This window comes from Durio zibethinus, chromosome 6 (assembly GCF_047325235.1).
Source record: "Durio zibethinus cultivar Kanyao isolate XHJ-2024 chromosome 6, ASM4732523v1, whole genome shotgun sequence".
Classification (NCBI taxonomy): domain Eukaryota; kingdom Viridiplantae; phylum Streptophyta; class Magnoliopsida; order Malvales; family Malvaceae; genus Durio; species Durio zibethinus.
In genome coordinates, this window is record NC_143167.1 from 33,078,854 (window position 1) to 33,100,401 (window position 21,548).

Sequence of the window (21,548 nt, forward strand, 5' to 3'; positions counted from 1 at the left end):
TATTGTTTTAATTTTTTTCAAATTCAAATGTAATTTTTATTATAATTTTAAATTATTTTTTATATCATATCATTATATTTTGTTTAAAATTATCATATTTAATCATTGTGATAAAGAGATAGATTTTTTTTATCAAAAATAATAAATTTTTTGAAAGTAATTTGATTATGGAAGCATTAAAACTATTCCAAGACATAGGACAGATGTTAAACGACTAATTGAGTCGGTCTATATAAATTAAATTAAATTAACAAAGGTCAGCGGAGAAAAATCAAATCAAATCTCAATATTATTGCAAACAAATATAGTATTAAAAATAAATAATAATAATCATCATTTAACATAAGGTAAATATAATGTGTGGATGTAGCGGACACGGAAGTTGTGGTTTTCGATTTTTCTTCTTTGGATCTGAAGAAGAAGAGAAAGGGAAATTATTTTCGTTTTCATTTCATTGTTATTTTATTTTTATCCCCTTCCTTCCTATATCTAAACACGACATCATCATCATCCATCATCAAAACATTTCAACAACAACAACAAAAAACAGCTACAACAAAGCTAAACAGCAATAACATCATCACTAATATTAGCCTAGCAGCCATCTTTTCATCTCCAAAAAATTTTTTTTTCTCGAAACTGCGAGAATCTATTTTATTTTTCTTTTATTATTATTTTTTAAGCTCGATCTTCTCTTCGTTTTTAAACCTTCCATTTTTATTTTTAGCCCACTGCACAAAATAAAAACGCAAGATTTCCTTTTTTTTTTTTTAATTATAAAAGTAAATACAATATTGTTTAATTTATTCGATCTCTGTAATTCTGGCCGTAGAAGATCACAAATTCTGACTAGTTTTGGGGGAAATTCAGCGTTTCGCATTTGTTTTTTTTCGTTGTGGATGGAAAGTTAGTCGGAGCCGGAAAAAGGAAAGGTCAAACGTCCATAGCCAGGTTTTCTGAGTTTCCATTTCTTTGTTCCTTTTTTCTTATCGATTCCAAAGAAGATGCTGTAGTTGAAGCAGCCAAGCTTCATTATTTTGCAAAGGAGGGCAGATTGTATTTTGGCAAGAATAAGGTAATTCCGGATTAAGTTATGGGATTTTCTCTTAACGGAAACAATAATAATAGCAAAAAGTTCCGTCGTTAGTGCATGCTCTTCTGATAAATTCCCTGAGCCAAGGGCTCGGGGGAGATCTGAGAAACCAGAAATTGAAAACGGTGAAAAAAAGAAGCCTATGATGGAATCATCTGCAGCAGCAAATTGTGATAATATTAACAATAATGAGAGCTCCTACCAATCCCAAATCCCCATCTGTATGGAGAAATTCAAACTCTACGAAACTCGATCGGTAATTTTTCTTTAATCTCTGTTTTTCATTTCATTATTATTTATTTGTTGGCTTTGATCTCATTATGATCTCATTAATTTTTGTTGTCAGTGACTTAATTTAGATGTAATTTTACTTAAAATAGCATTGTTTTAATGTTGAACTATTAAATTAAGTGGCTAAATTTTATTTTGACTAATTGCATTGTGATGTCTGTGTATAGAATTTTTATATGATTGGAAGGGATAAGAGCAGAACTTATTGGAGAGTGTTAAAGATTGACCGGCTTGATCCTTCTGACTTAAACATTCGCGAAGGTTCTACCATGTATACGGAGAGTGAATGCTCTGAGTTTTTGAGGCGAATACATGATGGAAATATATCAACGGGTGGATTGAAATTCGTCACCATTTGTTATGGCATTGTTGGTATGGATGTTGTAATTCTGTTACAACTTTAGGGGACTATTAATGTTATGTAAATGCATATCTAATACCCAAAATTTTTCATGTTTTAGGGTTTGTTAAGTTTTTGGGGCCTTACTATATGCTGATTATTACGGAACGAAGACAGATTGGTGCAATTTGTGGTCACAATGTATATGCAGTTTCAAAAAGTGAGATGATTCCCCTCCCAAATTCTACTGTTAACACAAGCATCGCCGACTCTAAGAATGAGAACAGGTCTTCTTCTATTCTCTGTGCTAATAACTTTGCCTACTGCTAGGAAGTCATGAATGTTTTGCAGAAAGATGTCCTGTTCTGTAATGTGATAAGTAGAAAACTATTGCCATGGTATTCTGTCTCCTCTGTATATGTTTCCTAAGCTTAGTGCCTTTTCTGCTACACATTTCATGCATATAGTGTTTAATTTGATTTTAATTGTTTCATTTTTTCATTTAGATACAAGAAGCTCCTATGCACAGTGGATCTTACAAAGGACTTCTTCTTCAGCTATTCATACCATGTTATGCGTAGTCTTCAAAAAAATTTGTGTAATAATGAACCAGGCCAGGTTCTTTATGAGACCATGTTTGTTTGGAATGAGTTCCTGACCCGAGGGATCCGCAATCATCTCCGGAATACTCTATGGACAGTTGCATTGGTGTATGGCTTCTTTAAGCAGGTTAAGGATGGATGCTTATTTGAAGTTATCATTAGCTAATGTTTTATTCAGTTTTGTTGTGTTCAATAGATGAATGGTTGCTATTTCTTTGTAAGCTTCATAGCTTGACATTGAGCTATATGAATGTAGGCAACGCTTTCTGTATCTGGACGAGATTTTAAACTTACACTCATTGCAAGACGATCCCGTCACTATGCAGGTACCAGGTAAGAAATTTGTCCCCCATTAGCGGGAAAATTTTAAGTTATTGTTATTGTAGTGCTTTGTGGGATGAAACCAAATTTGGTTACCTTTAGTACTTTTGTTATTGTCTGTGACATGGTTATGGAAGGATAAGGTTTAAACTTCTTTGTCTTCATGTGCACTGATTTTGCATTTAGGTATTTGAAACGAGGAGTAAATGAGAAAGGCAGAGTTGCTAATGACGTTGAGACAGAGCAGATTGTCTTTGAGGATGTACCTGATGGGCTTCCCACACAAATAACTTCCATTGTCCAGAACCGAGGCTCAATCCCACTCTTTTGGTCACAAGAAACTTCTAAATTGAATCTTAAACCAGATATCATACGTATGTGCTTGTAATCTATGAGAGTACTTTAGGTGTTGCTGCAGCCATTTTTATTTTGTTCAGAAAAAGAAAAGCAGTGATCCTCTTTTCTCTTTTTCCAGTGTCAAAGAAGGACCAAAATTATGTAGCAACCAGGCTTCATTTTGAAAATCTTGTCAAGAGATATGGCAACCCCATAATTATTTTGAATTTGATTAAGGTAAGTTTCATCACATCACCTTGTATCCCTTAAAGGCCATTCTATTGTATGCCTTCATCATTCTCTTTAGAATCATACTGTTCCATCTTTTTTTTTTTTCTTATTTAATAAACTGCTGTATCTCCTAATGATATTGCATGTGGTAGAAAATCTTCAAATAGTTCCATTTCCACATGATCAAAGATGGGCAGTTAAGTTGGGGAGTTTGTTGATTTAGCTTCTACATATGTGATTTGACTGATTTGATAATCAGGTTCTGAATATGATTGCCTTTGTGTGATTAGCAGACACAAGAGAAAAAGCCTCGAGAGTCAATTCTTCGTCAAGAGTTTGCAAATGCGATTGATTTTATCAATAAAGATTTGTCAGAAGAGAACCATTTGAGGTTCCTTCACTGGGATCTACATAAGCATTCTCAGAGGTATATGTCCTAAGTTTGTTATTTTGTCCTCTAATGCATGCATGTTTTCCAATCTCCCCCACAATATCCCTTCCTCTTTGCTCTTTGCTTTTATTCATTTTTATTTTCACAGTTTGATTCCTAACCAGCTCAAGAACTCTATTTTGTTCCTTCCAGCAAAGCGACAAATGTTTTGCTGCTTTTGGTCAAAGTGGCTGCGTATGCATTAACGCTAACAGGTTTCTTTTATTGTCGGGTGACATCAGCCTTGAGATCTGAGGAGTGCATGGCATGGCCTTCCTCTGAGTAAGTTTATCATATTTCAATAACTTTCAGTTTCATATGTGAAATGTTTGTAAAGATGGTTGTAATTAGCTTTTTAGTTGCAATTCTTTTGGTGTGGAAAAGTAATTTAACCTACCAAAACATCAGTTTAACTAGGTAGTAGTCCAGATACCAGACACAATCTTTCTCCCTTTCTCTGTGCTCTTTGTCTAACCCCTTTATGAGCTAGGTTTTCAAATTTGCAATGTGTTAGATTCTTGCATTAGATAAATACTTGGCTTTATGAATAACTTGGGCCTTTTATCTTATAGTAATGTAGTTATGGTGGGATTGTAATAATGCCATGTTATAAAATATTGACCATTTGTGTAGTTCTCTTTGCTGCAAGTTGAAAATGTAGTTTTGGTTCTGAAAATATGATGCAGGAATAACGATGATGGTGACATGTCACCCCAGAAATATTGCAACAATGTTAATGAGGATGTTTACAGATTGGAGAGGAATTATTCTGGGGATAATAATGTTGCTAACGGAAATCATTCTGTCAAGCCTTCCACATTCCAAAGAGGTGTGCTTAGGACCAATTGTATAGATTGTCTGGATCGCACAAATGTTGCACAGTATGCATATGGATTGGCTGCTCTTGGACACCAGCTTCATGCTTTGGGGATTAAAGATACCCCCAAAATAGACATCAATGATCCTTTGGCAGATGAATTAATGGGTTTCTATGAGAGAATGGGTGACACACTTGCGCACCAATATGGTGGCTCTGCAGCTCATAATAAGGTAATTCCAACTTTTGCGATCTCACGTGCAACCATATGCAATTTGCAAAGGTGGAATAGAATGGGCTTCTTTAGATTCTGTATCGTTGATTTTTCCTTTTCTTTTAAATCATTAATTTAGGTTTCTCTACAGTTGGGGTTTTCTCTAAAATATGATCAAGAACCATATTGTTGACAAATTTTGATAGAAATAAGTTGTACCTTTTCCTAGAGGTTAAAACTCCTGATCTTTCAACCTGTTAATCCATCGTAAATGCATTCTATGTTCCATTGATTTGCTTTGTTTGATTTGAGCGTGAGATATTGTGGTAGTTGTTATCTAACTTCACATAATTAGAACAAAAAAGTGAAAATCAATTAACCTTTGAGTATTTTATGTGATTCTGATATCTGTACTTTGAGAAGTGATAGTCAATGGATTATGAGGACAACATAGTAACTGATCTGTTACTTAAAACACTTGTACTGTACTTCTGTTTCCTGTCCAAGTTTAGTCCTGAATACAATCCTCAGTCTGTTAACTTTCTGTTCTTTTATATCTATGCAGATATTATCTCAGAGAAGGGGTTAACTTTCTGTTCTTTTATATCTATGCAGATATTCTCTCAGAGAAGGGGTCAATGGAAAGCAGCAACCCAGTCCCAGGAATTTTTTAGAACTCTTCAACGATATTATAGCAATGCATACATGGATGCTGAGAAACAAGATGCAGTTAATATGTAAGTTTCAGTCATTTGTTTGTATTACTTTTTTGGGTGAAAATTGATGGCTGGCTCTCTTAACACTGAATGGTCTTGGAGTATCCTGTTCTACCAGTTTGAAGTATATCTGAATTTGGCCTTTTGGGGTTAATACATCCTATGATGCGTTGGAATAAAAGGCTAGTCATTTTTTGTTTGGAGTTAGTCAATCTGACATTTTGTTTGTAATTTTCTGCAATTTATTTATTAAATATTTGCTATTAAGATCTTATTATTATAATTTTTTTAATAATTCTTTGTGCAGATTTCTTGGGCATTTCCAGCCCCAGCCTGGTAAACCTGCACTTTGGGAGTTGGGTTCGGATCAGCATTATGGGGGAAGAAATGGGGAAACAATTGTGGATGAAGATGGAAGGTGGCTTTCTGAAGAAAACCTTAACTTTTTAACTGGGGCATAAACTTGTGATTACAAATATCCTCCATTCATTCTTTTTAGGGAACCACATATACATTAAAATGCTTCTTGCAGTTTCTAGATTTAAATGGTCAACTTTCTCCTCATTAATTAGGAAATTCTTGACGTAGACTTGATCTGAGTTTTGACTGTCAGCTGGTATGAGAAGCTCATTGCGACTTGTGAGAATGCAAAGCCAAACAGTGATGTGGTGCCAGCTAGTATAGATGTTTCATCGTGAACCTTGTGGTTTTAGGGAATGTAGATGGATCAAATTCCTTGGATTTGTTTTTTCTCATAATGTATTTTTCATTTGAAGATTTTACTTTTTCTCATCAACACCTCTGTATGGGGTCTTAGTGAAATTGATTGGTTAGACTTGCTTTTGTGTTTAATTGGTTTACATGCCTATGAATATTTATCATTAAGTTTTAAGTTGTCAAAACAAATGTCGTCTTTGTGGCACTGGGATGGGTTGATGGTGCTGTTGTCCGCAGCATGTATTCTCTGTTGCTTGGGTCTTCAATTTTTGAAAAAAAAAACTATGAATCTTGTTCACAGTTTTACTTTTATGTGCTTGATCTGACATCAGGGAATAATAGGTGATATATGGATATGATGCTGATTTATTAACATTTTATTTGCATTTCATTTTCTTCTTTGTTTTGGTTTTTGATTTTGTAGTTAGTCATTTGACTATTTCTTACTCTTTTACTTAGTTAATTGAGAAGAGGATCTCACCGCTGCTTATTTCTTCACTTTCTAATCCTTAATTTTCAGGTCACTTTTCAAATCATTTTCTGATATAAACATTCTTCGTCAAAGTGCTTCACCTGTGTCGGCCACAAATGACAAGCAAGAGAAATTTACCAATTCAACTTTGCCTAACCAATCAGGAGGAAGTAATGGCCTTTCAGAATCATCGCCTGAAATATCGACTTGTGAAAGTGATATATCGTATTCAAGGTTCCTTGCTTTCCATTCTCACTGTTGCATGTCTTTCTCTACTTTCTAGTGTCATCTGTTTCCGACTGAAAGCCACAGCTATCTACTCTCCATAAACTGTTGGGAGATTATATCGAATCTGCATCTTCACTCTGGCCGAGTTACTGTTTTGTATCAATGCTTTCATAAATTTAATTTTTGTTTAAATTTTGCTGTTTGAATCAGTTGTTGGAACCATATGTTTCACGTTTACCAAATTAATGGATTTCATGTAAGCATGCTACATTCATGGTTTTCCCTTTACATCTCTTGATTGATATGGCTCTCTTCAATCCTGTGTAGGTATACACCCTCAATGCCTCAAAGGCAGCTGTTTGGAGACGTGCAAAGAGATCGCTGTCTTGAAACTGATCATATTTTCTTCTCTGAACACGGGGATGGGTTCAAGTGCTCTAACTTTGTTGACCTGGACTGGCTTTCATCCTCTGGAAATTCTTGCGAGGATGAATCATTTGAAAGGTACTTTTTCCTTTTCTGTAATTCATGGATGTTCTAAAGCTCAAACTTTAAGATCTCATGAGCATGAGATGTTAACAAATGCATATTTTAGCCGCATGGTACCTCTGTAACAAATGCTTTTTACCTGTACTGTAGGTTAAAAGAGCTGCTACTTGAAAATTGATGTTATTTATGTTGTTATTTAGAATTGAACTTGCCGTTCCCCAATCCCACAGCATAGTTGCCATTCAAGATAGCGCTTGTTAATAGTCTTTTGGCATATAAAAAAAAGGTACTTTTAAATAGTTCCATAATAACCCTCAACATGCATGCACACACTCAAAAGGGGTGCTGTTCTTTGACTACTTTCTCTATGAGGTTGTACCTGGAAGGTAACTAGGTAAGGATGGACATTCTGCATTCTTTGGAGTACTGAGCCAGTCTTCTCAATTTCTTTTAATTACTATAAAATAAAATCAGGGGATAAATAGTTTGAATAAATTATGATAGGAAAATAGAGTTCAATCATTGTCATAGATATCTGCAGGTCATCAGTGCTGACAAGCTCTTCGGCTGCTGGACTTTCATTGGAGAATGTTGTCAATGGAATATTGGTAGAAACAACCCCATCCACTAGTGAATATGGATCAAGTATGAAGGTTGGTACTCATAACGGTGGTAGAAAGTTCTTGAGATCTTACTTTCATGGTTGTGTTTTAGTATAAACCATATATAGATCTTATTGTAAAAAATTAAAAAGAAATATACTATATCTAGATCAAGTTTCGGTATCAGCTCAATCTAACTATAGTAGTTACTGATTATTTAGCAGAGTTCCCAACAAAATTTTATTCTTTTCGGTGAGAGTATGTTGGCGCTGGCTTACTTTATACCATTTATGCTGTAATATTGATGAACACTAATTAGTAAGCAATCGATGGTGAAAAATAAGAAAAACATGTCAACACATTTGGATATGATTGGAAAATATTTTACTCAAGACGGATAACTCTTTGACAACTAGAAAATGCAGCTATGAGTTTGTTCCATGCGCAAGATAATGGCTAACCCTTGTTATATATCATGTAGGGAGGGCGGCAGACAGGAACGGAGCTACCCTTTGGTAATTTGCAGAATTTCAATGTTCCTGAGGAATTCTCTGATAGTTTTGTGCAGTGGGTAAACTACGGTCAGATGCTTTGCCTTTAAAGTTTTGCTCCTTTTTGTATGTCCATGACACGACTCCAAGATCCAAGATCAAGCCATGGATGGAAACCAATTTAGGTAGCAAAAATCAAGGGCGAAGCAGAAGCAGTTTTACTGGAACTCATATGTAAGATACCCTCAAGCAGCAGTCGTTTTGGCCCTCATGTATGACTATAGGCAGCAAAAGCCTCAACCAGAAACTGATACTCGTACAAAAGAGTAAATAGTCAACAGTTAAAAAAGAAATTCTTTTCGGAGCTCATCCATTTTTCTAATTCCTTCAATCGATAAATGGAAGTTATAGGCATCAGTCTTGTAAATATTGTGCCTCTGCTTTTTGGAGAGCTCCGCTTCTAGGATTTCAGGTCATTGATTCTTTTTTTCCTTTCAAGTTTATTCATGTGCAGACATGAAACTAAGGTTGCAGTTAAAAGATATTTGGGGGAAGAACCAGTTACAGGACTGATGTTGCCTTTAATTTTCAGCCACCTGGGGTTTGTTTTCCAAGCCATTTAAAAAAAAAAAAAACGTATTTTAACTTCGTTTTTCTTTTATTATTTTATAAACATTCTTTGTTTTGATAGTCGTTTTTTTGTTGGTCTATAATTACGGAAAACCGTGCTCAATTCCATCATCTATTGCTCGAAGCAGGGGAAGATTGATATTCAAATTGTTGCTTCTATAAACGTTTACATTTTGAGTCTCTCTTCATTGTGAAAATAAACGATTACATGTTAGAGTTTGATTTTAGTTTATACATTTAAAAAATTATGTTATGTTTTTTTTTTTTTAATTAGTTTACAAAGTAAGGTTAAAAAGTTGCCATAATGTTTTTGTTTTTTTACTATACTTCAAAAGATATGTTACTTTGTGAAATTTAAAAAATTTGTCTTCAGAGTCTAGAAATTTTATTATTAATGAATGTGATAAATTTTTTTATATGATATCACCTAATTTTAAAATTTTAATTAGAGAACTTTACGTTAAAAATTCAAGAAACTACTACTTGTCTCTTTTTCCAGTACTAACAATTCAATATTTATCCAAAACATAAATTTGAACAACTCCACGAAAAGAAATATTTTTGTGGCAAATTAAATAGAAATTTGAGTTAGATAAATGTTGCAATTTTTAGTGTTCAAATTAGAATCTCTGCATTGTGACGAGGATTCAATTTATGAACAAGTCTCTTCAGGTCCAATATGGTAGAAGATTAAAACTATCTTATGGAAAGCAGGAAAGAAAGGTAGGTTAGTGGGCACTGCTCGGCCGACAATTTTTCTGGTATAGCTTTGAGTATGTAGTTGGGGTGATTGGAGTTCAGTTTTCTGGTGCGTGCCGAGGTGTCTAGAGGCCATGTCTTGGCTTGCTGGTTCAGCGTCGTATTCTCAGAGTCAGCTCCGCACCCGTGACCCTGAGCTGCAAAAGCACTAGTGGATCAATTATTTGATTCTGTCGTGTAGTGAAGACTCAACTTACAAGAACCAGTCATTTTTATGATTACTTCATCAAGGATCTGTGCTTTTGTCGGTTTCTGTTATTTTATCTTTGTTTTCTCAAAAAAAGGCAAATACGCAACCATTCTTAAATAAGACAAAAGAACCTATAAGGAGGGGCGTTCCGAGAATCGAACTCGGGACCTCTCGCACCCAAAGCGAGAATCATACCACTAGACCAAACGCCCTACACATTGTTACTTGAAGCTGAATTTATTGACTATTTCGTTGAGGCAGGCCGTAAATACATCAATCTAAGAGCAAAACAGTAATCCTTGTTACAACACTTAAAACACCCATTAGTACCCAAAATTAAATGAAATAACGGTAACAACTATATAAAAACTTCACTCCCACCGGCCATTTGAGCCTAAGAAACACACTGGCACTCTTGCCATTCTTATATTATTGTTATTCTTATTTTGGTATACAAAATACCTAACCTCAAAATATATGATTTTTTTTTTTATAATTTTTAGTGATATTAAATGTACTTGAAAGTAAGATTTATAAACATTCAATACCATAGGCTAATTGAAATATTGAAAATAAAATTACTGAATTTTAATAATTTTTTTATAATCTTAATAACATTTTTAATAATTTTAGAATATAAAATAGTAATATATTATTTTTAGTAAATTTTATCTAATTTTTAATAACATTAGACATACTTGTCAATACCATCTATGAATATTCAATTCATATAAGCTAATTGAATTATTAAAAATGGAGTTGCCAAAATCTAAAATAATAAATAACTATATTATGATGGTGAAAAACAAAAAATAAGAAAGTACCCCTCAAAGTTAATCTTTGACATAGTTTGACGAGGCCCTTAAAATAGCTTGTTCTCGTTATATATCCAAGACAAAAAAAAACAAAGAGCAGGATGCAAAACTTGGGGAAATTACTCCAAAAAGTCATCATCCGTACAAGAGGTTAACCAAGAATGGGGAAAATACGGGTGATGTGCTCCAATGGAACACTATCAGCAGCACTTTTCTTCAGCTCAGGATGATTAAATTCGTTCTGAGGTAAGACTATTAGTTGACCCCTGCCATGACCCTTCTCAAGAATCCAGCCGCTGTTGGCCGCCTGGTGTTCAAGGAATTTGTCCAAGGATAGACCTTCAATGTTAATAGCCTGTCACACACCCAAACCACAGCATAAGATTGACGTATCATATTTAACTGATAAGGGAAGACAGATAGTCTCAAATCACAACAACAAAGACGCGAAATGCATATGAAACAAATGAGCTCTACGTACCTCAGCAAGTACAGGTCTTGGAATCTTTTGATAAGTCAGGGAAAGGACATGAGTGGCATATGCCTGGATTGCTTGCTCAAAACCTGCATTCAATCCTCTGGTAAGCCACACACACACACACAATAGAGTAGCAATAAAAGAACAATGTCTCTGCCAGCAGCAGCAGCATACAACAATGAAAAGATAACAGTTAACAGCTTGACTGTCCAGTTGTTAACTTGCAATCATTCCTTTAAAACCAGCAGTGCCCTTTTTCTTTCTTTTTTTTTTTTTGGCTGAAGCATTGTTCATCCATTCAAATAAAAAATGCATAGATGCATACATCAAATTCACTACATCACAGTTTATTACCTGGCACAGCCTCAACTATATGACGACTTTTAGCTGCTTCATCCCAGAACTGACGAAATCTTCCTGTCTACAAATGAAGTAGATAATCATACAATGAAATCATCCATCTCATTACTGCTCATAAATTACTGAACAAAACAAATAAATACCTCCAGATAGTGGGAGAGAACAATCAGTGTCTTGAACTGCTCCTCCATTTGCTGATATCACATACAAAATGTTACTTAGAATAACAAAAGCTTTCTTACTGTTGGGCAAACTGGTAAAGATGGAACGATGAAACAGAAAACAAAAGAACTTGTAGACTTTACAATGATGATCTCTTTGAGTCATGAATGTGCTTACCTAAATAGTTCTCACAAGTGCAGGTATGTGCAATACATGCTTATGACGTTAACTATGAAACTTATCATGACATACAAGACTTACTCACTGTTAAAGGACATAGGCAGAATTTTTCAAGTTTAACAAAGAAAAGTGTACATATTTTCATATTTACTGCAATGATTAATGAATTTTGCGAAATTCATTGGATAACAAGAATCTATAATTTCCCAATTTCCCTAGGATTACAGGTTTGTTATTCACATGTTAGGCCTAAGAGCCAAGACAGGCAGCCTATGACAATGCTCATTCAAACATGCTTAATTGCCAATACCTAAATGTAGTTGAAATGGAAATATGAAAGGAAATATATATTGTGAGAATGATACCACTCGCTCTGGAATCAAAAAGAGACAAAGGCTGAAATCTGGAGCTGGCATTGCCATGAGGGCCTGCACAAAAGCAGGGGGACAAGGAGGAAAAGAAAGCATTAGAAACAACATTTCATACTAATAAGCTGATACATAATTCTAATTTGGTATAGAGAAGGGCTTAAACATACCTTAACCAAAATGCGTGCAACAATTTGGGTGCTCATACGCTCAGGCTCAAACTACAGGGACAAAGAAAATATCATATTAGTAACAACTAAGAAACTAGTAATTTTTTTAACCTAAATTATGTTTCATCTTTTTCCTTCTTAAGACAGGCTAAACTGGAAATTTGAGCAGTATATAGAGGTTTAGTCCTCTCTCTCTTCCATTCTCTCTCATACACACATACACACACAGCCCCAAACAAGACAGACGACAAATGAAACGAATGACAGTACCTGGTAGAGGCGAAGAAGGCAGAGATTAGCATCCAGACTGTATGTTTGCAATGAAACCTGGTAAAGATAAAATTTGTTCATCATTTTAGCAACTTCCACTAGATGTGAGTGGTACTTTTTGGTTTCCAACTCAGAACATGTTTTCCAATCAAGTAATAAGAACATATTGTAGGGATACACCAATAAAAATTGCATTCCAACATAAAAAAAAGTAAAGCATCGTTATGCCATGTTCATCGCTAGAGGACCCAAACAGAAACTCAAAGGTTTTATCAAACTTAAAAGGGATCTCATAACAATTCAATCTAAGATGCTAACAGCTAATGGTAAGAAGCTTTTCGTTATTGAATGGTCCAACTTAAATTTACAAAAATCTCTTCTTTTTCCGCAGATAGAAAAGACTACAGAAGCAATCAAATTCAGATCGCCATAATGCCAGTATCCAACCAAATCAAAGCTGACTCCGAAATCATCCAACCAAATATAATAAGACCCAAAATTCAGATACTCAAAAACTTTAAATCAAACGCATAAAAAACCTTTTTTTCTTAAAAGAAAAAAAAAAAAGCTATAAATTTATCCCAAATGATGAAAATTTATATAATCGAACGAGATGATTAGTTGATAGAAAGAGGGACCTGCTCATTAACGTAGTTCTCAAGATCAGGGAGGATGTCGGGATTGTAAGGATTGACGGCCACAAGCTGCTCCACTGTGTAAGAAACCTTTTGTTGCTCTTTTGGAGTTTCTCTTTCTCTTCCCATTTTTTTTCTTTGTTTCTCCGTTCAACTGTTAAGTTCACGAAGGGGTTGTTCAGCGACAACAAATTCAGAGAGAGGAAAGGAGCTAGCGAGAAACGGTTTATTAGGGTAACGGTGAAGCTTTTTACTGTGCTCGGTTCTTCCAGCGACGAAATAGGTAAAAATACTCTTATACCCCCTTCATTTCTTTCTTTTTTCTATAGGCAATATGGGAGGAATTTTTTTTCTAATTATTATGGGTTTGGCATTGCCTTTTTTTTTTCTTTACTGTCAAGATTTGATCTGATGATCCATAACCCAAAATCTTAGAAAATCCCAATTCAATAGAAAATTTGCAACATTTGATGGAACAGGTTGGAGAATAGTCCCATTAAAGTCCTGTTCTCGCTATAAATTTTGCCACAACTATTTCGATTTCGAAGGAAAATTTACGAGGGAGGAATGCCAACAGAACAAAGAACCAATAGGAGTAAACAGTTTTTTTTTTTTTTTTGTTTACAAATGCAAGAGATTTGAAATCAAATTCCATCCCATCCATGACTTCTTATCAGCAGGGTTAACAAAGGTTAGCTCAAACATCTCCTTGCTGATATGTTCACCTGACTCGCAAAACCCAACAAGTTTGGCAACGATTGCTGCACTCTCCTGCACATGTTGCATATTCAAAGGGTCTGTCCATAGTTTGTTAACCAGTTGCAACCTCCTCTGTTTTCCCACCGCTGGAACTTCCCATTTCAAATACAGCGCTTCTCTCTCCTCTACTGTCAGTTTCGAGCTCACCCTCTTTGCTAGATACTCTCTTTCTTGCTTAAGTGCTTTGATACTGCATTCAACACCAAGCAACAATATGAATGTTGAGGTTTTCAAAAAGACAATTCATGGACACAAGAATTGAATTGCAATCAACCTTTATAAAGAACATGTATTATAAAATCACTAGTTAGTAGAAAAAACTTAACTAACCTTGATGCGACTGAACCTGCAGGTTCATCGCCCAAAAGTGCTGGGCTTGCATTGCCAAGCTCCGCAAAGTGCTGCTCCAACCATGTCAACCTTCTAAGCTCAACTTCCATATATATCTTATCAGCTGGATCTCCTCTAAACAACAAATAAAACTGCGTTCGATGTATAATTGAAACATGGCACAAGTGCCATAACATGATAATCTGCTTCCTCTGGTCTTCAAACACTAGGTGCCATGGCATTGGAGATTGAAGAATACTTTCTGTCTCATCAGTTCCAGCCTCCTTTGTTTCTTCCAGCTCCAACACCTAAGCAACAGTGGAGTAACAGAGCATTTTTTAAACAAAATATGGATATCAAGACGTAAGTCAATATTCAACATATATACAATGAAAAATAACTAAATGTCAGGTAGTTCTCACCTGGCAAACCAGAAGATGCTTTTGATATTGTAGCTTTGCCACCCGTTCTTTCAACTCAGTGACATAAGCTCTAATGCTGCGGATGTTCTCCTCAGCTGCATTTTTGAACATCCTCTGCATTTTCTTCACATCAACTGAGTTGGTTTGCATTGTAGAGGGAGTTCCCTCTCTTGAAGAGACGTGTTTATCATCAGCCTTTGGAGGAGTAGTTTTAAATGAGCCAGGCAATCTATGGCTGCGAGAGACCATTTCATTATCCTTGGGGGCCTTGTTCTCAATCTCATGTTCCATTATCTTCCGGGAAGAAGTTAATGGTGAGCATGGAGCCCGTATTATATTTTGCATGTTTGTGCTGTTGTTCAATGTGAAAGGAAGAATTTTCTTCTTCTTCAATTGGGTCTTGAACTCTGGCGTCTCTTCACCATTTGAAAGAGATGAAACCAGCATGTCTATAGATTTCTGAACATTCTCGAGCTTCTTCTCTAACAATGCAATAGTGCTGCCTTGAGAGTTCAACCGAGTGATCTCTTCTTTCAAGTTGGCCCCATTCCCAATCACAATATCTTCAGGAATGGAGCTAGCTGTTTGCATATCCTTAATTTCGGACAGCATCTTTGCTATTGTTTCAGCAGTTTCTTGATTACCTAATTTGTGGGAAGTAACCTCCTTATGCAGTACTTCAAGTGCCCGATTTGCTTCCTCGCCAAGTTGCCTCTGTAGTTGCTCAAGTTTCCGAATTTCGTGCACAAGCATGGATGGATCTGTTGAGGTGGCTGACTGCCTTAGTGTTGAATGCCTTCCAACTGTATTCCTAGGTCGAGCATCTGGAGCACGTGGAACTGGCTCATTCTCAACAGGAAAAGAGAGACATCTGACTACTTGGCCGGAAGGCCCACATTGAATCGATCCCTGAAAACAGAACAAGGTGAGGGTTACGAAATGATGGAACTGAAAATAGATACCATAGTTAGCTAATATTTACCTTTTCTACCTTGCATGCTTTTCTTTCTTGTTCTAGTTGGGATTGTGCAATGTCTCTCTGGTGCTTTAACTCTTCCATTTCCCTTTCCATCTGCAAGTTAAGAGTTACTTTTAACTATTAACATTACAAAGGTGAAAGTAATCCTCCTTATAAAAGAACTCATATAAAGAAGAAGAGTTTTTCAGCTTTCATTATGAAACATGTATGATGTATAACCTCCTGGATTTTCAATTCCTTTTCCATCAATAAAGATTTGAAGCATGAAGCAGAAGAAGGCTCTGGACTTCGTAGCACTGCTTCAAGCCTTGCCACTTCCTTCTGTAAATGCTTTACTAACCTTTTGTCTGAAATAACCTGCAAAGAAAGCTCAAAATAAATAATGAAGAAGTTTTGTAAGACTCAATATGAGTAAACAGGATGAAGAACACAATCTGTTGTGCAAACAGCATAATACTTAGCAATAACATCAAAATTATAAAATCACTTGGGCCATCAGACAAATATGAATATCTACCTTTGTATGTGTATAAGTATGCTTTAAACATGTAACCCTATAAAATAGTTTCAAAAGTCAGAAAACCTAGTTTCCACTAACTTCCTTTGGTAACCAAATTATACCCCTTGAACAAACAAAGCTAGTTGCCATTCTACATATATGAAGTAGGTCCATTTCTACATATTTTTCTTATATTCTACCTTCTTTGCTCTAGGACTTGAGACCCGCACATGGAGAAGGTGGTGAGGTGCCACCATAAGATTAACTTCTAACTGTTGGAATATTCTAATTTTTGTTAGTTATCTACTTATCTTACCATGTTTACATGGGCATTGTTGGTAACTTCCTTTGCGCTAGTTGCAAAAGAGAGAGTATTCCTAGTTTGCTCCACATGACTTAAAGCTGGACTCATGGTACATATGATAGCTGTTCGAGCATTTCCCCCAAGTGAGTTCTGCAGTATACGTGTAAGTTTCGAATCTCTGTATGGTATGTGACCACTTCTTTTTCCACCACTGCATAAAAAACAAAGAAAGTAAAGCAAGCTTCCTGTGAACTCCAAACATGACATAGGAAGGAAATGTTTTCTTGAAATAATTTCTTAATTATAAAACTGCATTAAGAAGCACAAGACGAATTTAGCTTACCTCAACTTTCTGATCACTGTTGTGAGTGTCAACAAGCTGCGGTTAATATGACTGCCTTCCTTCAATCTTGCACCATCAGCATTTGTTTGAGAGACGCGTTCACTTCCTGCAAGGTCCACGAGATTCTGCAATATGGTGCTTTGGTCAAACAAATCATACTACAATTTATGATCAAGAATGTAAAACAATGCAAAAATTATTAAACATACCAAACTTGCTAAGAAAGACTTCACACATTCTGAATTTTCCCGAAGACTACTCTCAATGGTCTGCAAAGAGTGATCCAAGCAGTGTAAGATTTCACCTTTCCCATGGAATATGAACGAGGGATATAGTGCTCATGCACAAAGAAAATTAACAAAAAGTGGCATGCAGTTGTGATTCGAGAGTAAACCACATAAATGTGCAAGTGTGTAGGTTTGAGCGAGATGGCTCCTTGGTTGATTAAAAGACGGAAATCTAAAAGAATTTGCATCTCTAGCACTTCTAGATATTTTCTGAGAAGCCTTAATCAATTATGAATTAAGTTGCTACTTGCGCCAGTAAGCTAATACGAGTAAATGAGAATTCAAGACTACTTCTGTTAATAAGAGAGTGGACAAGATGAATGCAGATAAAGATAGCCTTCTTTATCCCACTTTCAGGCTCAAATAAAACTTAAGAACTAGAAAAATAAAACAGATGAAGTCAAGCATTTGAATTAACAGATCAGTGGCTAGTGCTGCTGATATATTCTTTATCAGTGTAAACATTGGAAAAAGGAAGAAGCCATTGCAATTCACAGGGAGGGTTACCTACCTAAACTCAAACAGAATGCACACACTAATAAATTTTGAAATGAATGAGGAAAAAAAAACAGTCTATCTTACCAGCCTGATAATCTGATGTGACCTTGAGCTTTTATCATTCAAAGCCGTTTCACCCACCTGCCTTTGTGCTGCAGAGTTTGTTAAGTACAATATGTTATTGATTATACAAGTGCCATGACACTTAAAGAAAAACTATGAGTGAGCCAGGAATATTGATGTAGGAAGATATAGGAGCTAAAACAATACCCGATAAAATTACCTTCACAAATGCCAATTAAATGCCTCAAATGTTCACTGTCCTTGACAACTTCTTCAACAAGTTTTTCAACAATGGTACCTTTCTGTATTTTGCAAAATAAAACGTCAATAAGGAAAACGTTGAAATATCAAAAGGATTCATTGTCACAACAAAGAAGTGAAACGAAGCTCCTTTATATACCTCAGGATCATCCAAAAGTCTTAAGCAACCAGAATCACGATTCAAAAGGTCTACAACAGTCTCATTGTAAATCTCGAGCGCAGAAAGTTTCAAGACAAAGTCTCTCTCCTGGGTCTGTAAGATCGAAATACTTAAGCATGACAAGAGCAAATCCAACACAAAAATTTATTTATCAAATTGTAACTTACAATATTTATGTGTTCATAGACGTCCTTTACAGCATTTTCAGTGATTCCTCTCATGGTGAATGTCTTCCCACTACTTGTCTGCCCGTACGCAAAAATAGTTGCTGTACAATGAGGAAATTTTTAACTCCATTTTCAAGGTTGCCTCCAATGAGAAAAGAAAAAGAAAAAGAGAATACGAAATCAAACCATTAATTCCTGTAAGAGCAGATAAGGCAACATCCTTGGCCCCTTCTTCATAAACCTTTTGTGTAGAGCATGATGGGTCAAAAACTCTATCTGCCATATTTGATTCATTTTAGTTGAAATTCGTAAGACGGTAACTGAAGAACTTAGTTCCCACTTTCTCAGCAACCAATCAAACTCCCCATTGGCTATTAGCACTTAACATTAGTAAAATCAAAAACCATTTTCTACAAAGCTACTGAAAAACACATCATTTAAAAGGCAGAACAAATTTGCAGTAATGTGAGAGATACCGAAGCTGTAACGGGTAGCGGGGCGTTCATGATTGGGGTTCTTGAAAATGAGGGTATGGTCTTCCACACAATCCCAAGCAATAAGATCATACATTGCTTGTTCCCTCCGGCTCAGCGGTCGCATCCGAACAGTCACCAGAATCTTCTCCTCCCGAGCCTTGGTTCCTCCGGGGGTCGTTGCCGGAGTCCTTTGTATCTTATACAACGGCGTGGCTGGTGTCCCAACCATCTTCTTAACTAAACTCACTATCAATTAGAATCAGCTTAAAGAACTTCAAGAATCTATCAAATTTTTATCAAGAAAAACAGATTAACATTTAATAACAGTGAGATCAAGCTTGTGTAAAAATGGAAGGTTTTTTTGCATGTTTTTGTTTTCTTTCCTTTTTTTTTTTTTTGGCCATTTTCACTTTAAAAGCTAACTTTTTTTTAAACGATCCAATAAAAGATAACCTGAACTATTTTCAAGAAATTTATAAGTAAAAATAACAGCAATAAAAAGTGGAAACACTTACAGTCGAATCCAAATTCAAATTCTTTCTAAATTTCAGTTCTTGAAGAACGCTTAGGGAAAACCAAGATTCAACAAAAGCGGAGAAACACGACGTCGTAGCGGAAATCAAAATCAATTTTCTTTAGGGTTTCTTAGTAATTTGATTGTTTTGGGAAAATAACAATACTTTCGAATTCTTTTGTTTCGAATAAGAAGAAGAAGAAGAAGAAGAATAGAATGTAACGGATACTTGTTTTCTTTTTACCATTATTATATTGTTTATTTTATTTTATTTTTTTCCCGTTATGTGCGCGCACCTGAAAGAGGGCAATATAAATTTGAACTGGTGGGGTCCGTTTCCGTTGGGACCGGAAGTGGAGCCCACTTTATCACATTCCTTCTTTCGGCCCAAGGCCCATTTCAAAAGTTGGATGCCCTTGAGCCCATCTGAATAAAGTTAGGCCTAATTTTAATTTGCGGACTCAAGTGTTAACAATCCATTGGATCCTTGGTTTTTTTCAGATCAAGTGGCTGCAAAGTCCAAGCTTATCGTCGAGATTTTGAGTTTGAATATTTATATTTAACGATAATGTAAATATGCATTTGATTTAATGATAAATATATTTTTTTATAAAAATTTCGAATTTAAATATATTTTCCCATTAAAAAAAGAAAAACAAGGCGGTGAGTGACAGACGATTTTGTGAAAATGTAATAAAGGAGCCCCACACGTTTGGAGATACCATAAGAATAAAGGGAATATGCATTTCTATTTGGCTTAATGAACAATAAAAAAAAAGAAAAAGTTTTTTTTTTTTTTTTTGCGTTTTAGAAGGGAAAAACTTGGTGGGTAATGGTATAGCAAACGTGTAGATTTGGTACCATCTAAAATTTTGAAATGTGTCACATCCAACATGGTGGAAATGAAAAGGAAAATTGGAGTATGGTAAGCCCACCAATGTGGCAAATAAACCATGGCTTAAACTTTGCTTTTATTAAAAGCAAGCATTTTCAAAATCGAAAACTCACCCATTTTTTCATTGTCGATTCATCCCAACTCCCACGTCCTAAAATAAAAACCAAAAGCCTCTTCTCATCTTCCATTTTCTTTCTTCTTTCGTTCTTTGCATGTTAATTGGCAAATTTGAGTGAAAGTGACTACTATTCCTCCTATTTTTGTCTCCTTACTTTGGCTTTGTCTTTCCCTTTTTCCATACAAAACAAATAGTGGGAATCTCCCCTTTATTCTTTCCCCAAAATTTTGGGTTTTCCTTCTTTGTTTTCCCCTTATGCTAAACTAACAAGTTTTGGTAAAAGATTTCAATCATATAGAGTTCTCGAATCTTTGCCTTGAGCTCAACATATTAAAGTCTTAAAATTATATTCTCTTGAACTAATTAACTAGTAACTAATGTATTATTTTGGACCGAAATCTCTTCCATCATGAACATTGACAAAAAAAAAAAAAAAAAAACTTAAAAAAAGTTGAAATTCTAAACTTTCAAATATTAATAAGTTGAAAAAAAATTAGGAAACTAATACCTTTTTTACGTTAAATTATCAATATTTAAATATTACTCGTTAAAATTAAAAAAAATTCAATACCTTATCAACACGTTAGGCTCAAGTTGAAAAATGACACAAGCGCCACGTAAAAAAGCATGGGAGGAGTCAATTTATATCTGGGCTCTTTGATTATCAAAAGCCCAATTTAGCCAACAATGTGGATTAGTTCATCGTGGGACCCAAATGATTACTACATATAACCGAAATATATTGATCAAACTATAAACTATAATAAGCACTCTCATTCGAATTAAATCCTGTTGACCCATCTGAAAAAGGAACCATCCAAGGAAAAAAAAATTTTCTTCAATAAACGTCAAATCTCAATCCAAAATTCACATCTCAACCCTCCAACGTGGCAAGAGAGAGAAAGGCTAAATATCCACCATTAAAAAAAAAAAAATCATACATCAAAGTCAATTTCTAGTATAGTGGATCAGGTGACTATTCGTAGTAAGGTGAAAGTTTAGTCTCCTTTTATCACCAATGCACATGCAAATTTAATAAAAGCAACGGTTTGAATGGCGGAAATTT

The 21,548-nt window shown here is 35.2% G+C and overlaps 3 protein-coding genes and 1 non-coding gene across 14 annotated transcripts; 1 reads left to right on the forward strand and 3 right to left on the reverse strand.

Annotated features, from left to right (window-relative positions):
• The first annotated feature begins 354 nt into the window (after positions 1–354).
• Positions 355–9,080, forward strand: LOC111286615 (phosphoinositide phosphatase SAC3-like). Of its 9 annotated transcripts, none has more exons than XR_016343199.1 (16): positions 355–1,349; positions 1,552–1,756; positions 1,846–2,011; positions 2,231–2,453; positions 2,583–2,659; positions 2,834–3,021; positions 3,123–3,220; positions 3,505–3,641; positions 3,798–3,926; positions 4,331–4,694; positions 5,291–5,412; positions 5,699–5,809; positions 6,629–6,814; positions 7,136–7,312; positions 7,448–7,583; positions 7,829–7,951. XR_016343199.1 is itself a non-coding variant. In XM_022876672.2 (16 exons), the coding sequence occupies exons 1-15, from the start codon at positions 1,236–1,238 to the stop codon at positions 7,926–7,928; spliced, it is 2,397 nt and encodes a 798-aa protein (XP_022732407.2). In that variant the 5' UTR covers positions 355–1,235; the 3' UTR covers positions 7,929–7,950; positions 8,381–9,080. The 9 variants fall into 9 exon arrangements, 6 of the variants coding, with proteins under 6 accessions (XP_022732407.2, XP_022732405.2, XP_089619213.1 ...); XR_016343200.1 differs by having other exon boundaries at positions 7,839–7,951; XR_016343201.1 differs by having other exon boundaries at positions 3,508–3,641.
• Positions 9,081–10,109: 1,029 nt separating this feature from the next.
• On the reverse strand, positions 10,110–10,181 carry TRNAP-UGG (transfer RNA proline (anticodon UGG)). The gene has a single exon. It is a non-coding gene; the product is annotated as a tRNA-Pro (tRNA).
• A 558-nt stretch (positions 10,182–10,739) lies between these two features.
• On the reverse strand, positions 10,740–13,668 carry LOC111285426 (eukaryotic translation initiation factor 3 subunit K-like). The gene is made up of 8 exons (XM_022874878.2): positions 13,411–13,668; positions 12,773–12,829; positions 12,503–12,553; positions 12,330–12,392; positions 11,766–11,816; positions 11,617–11,683; positions 11,266–11,348; positions 10,740–11,139 (listed from the first exon to the last, which is right to left on the reverse strand). Exons 1-8 carry the CDS (start codon positions 13,534–13,536, stop codon positions 10,936–10,938), a joined length of 702 nt encoding a protein of 233 aa, XP_022730613.2. The 5' UTR covers positions 13,537–13,668; the 3' UTR covers positions 10,740–10,935.
• Positions 13,669–13,867: 199 nt separating this feature from the next.
• Positions 13,868–19,755, reverse strand: TES (ATP binding microtubule motor family protein). 3 transcript variants are annotated; one of them, XM_022874875.2, is made up of 15 exons: positions 19,471–19,755; positions 18,956–19,192; positions 18,666–18,755; positions 18,480–18,580; positions 18,292–18,405; positions 18,112–18,193; positions 17,913–17,980; positions 17,253–17,312; positions 17,044–17,168; positions 16,713–16,911; positions 16,117–16,254; positions 15,901–15,990; positions 14,919–15,827; positions 14,497–14,804; positions 13,868–14,356 (listed from the first exon to the last, which is right to left on the reverse strand). In XM_022874875.2, the coding sequence occupies exons 2-15, from the start codon at positions 19,182–19,184 to the stop codon at positions 14,029–14,031; spliced, it is 2,841 nt and encodes a 946-aa protein (XP_022730610.2). In that variant the 5' UTR covers positions 19,185–19,192; positions 19,471–19,755; the 3' UTR covers positions 13,868–14,028. The 3 variants fall into 3 exon arrangements, with proteins under 3 accessions (XP_022730610.2, XP_089619215.1, XP_022730612.2); XM_089763089.1 differs by having other exon boundaries at positions 13,889–14,356; positions 15,910–15,990; positions 18,956–19,201; positions 19,471–19,753; XM_022874877.2 differs by having other exon boundaries at positions 13,889–14,356; positions 18,956–19,201; positions 19,471–19,753.
• Between the last annotated feature and the right edge of the window lie 1,793 nt (positions 19,756–21,548).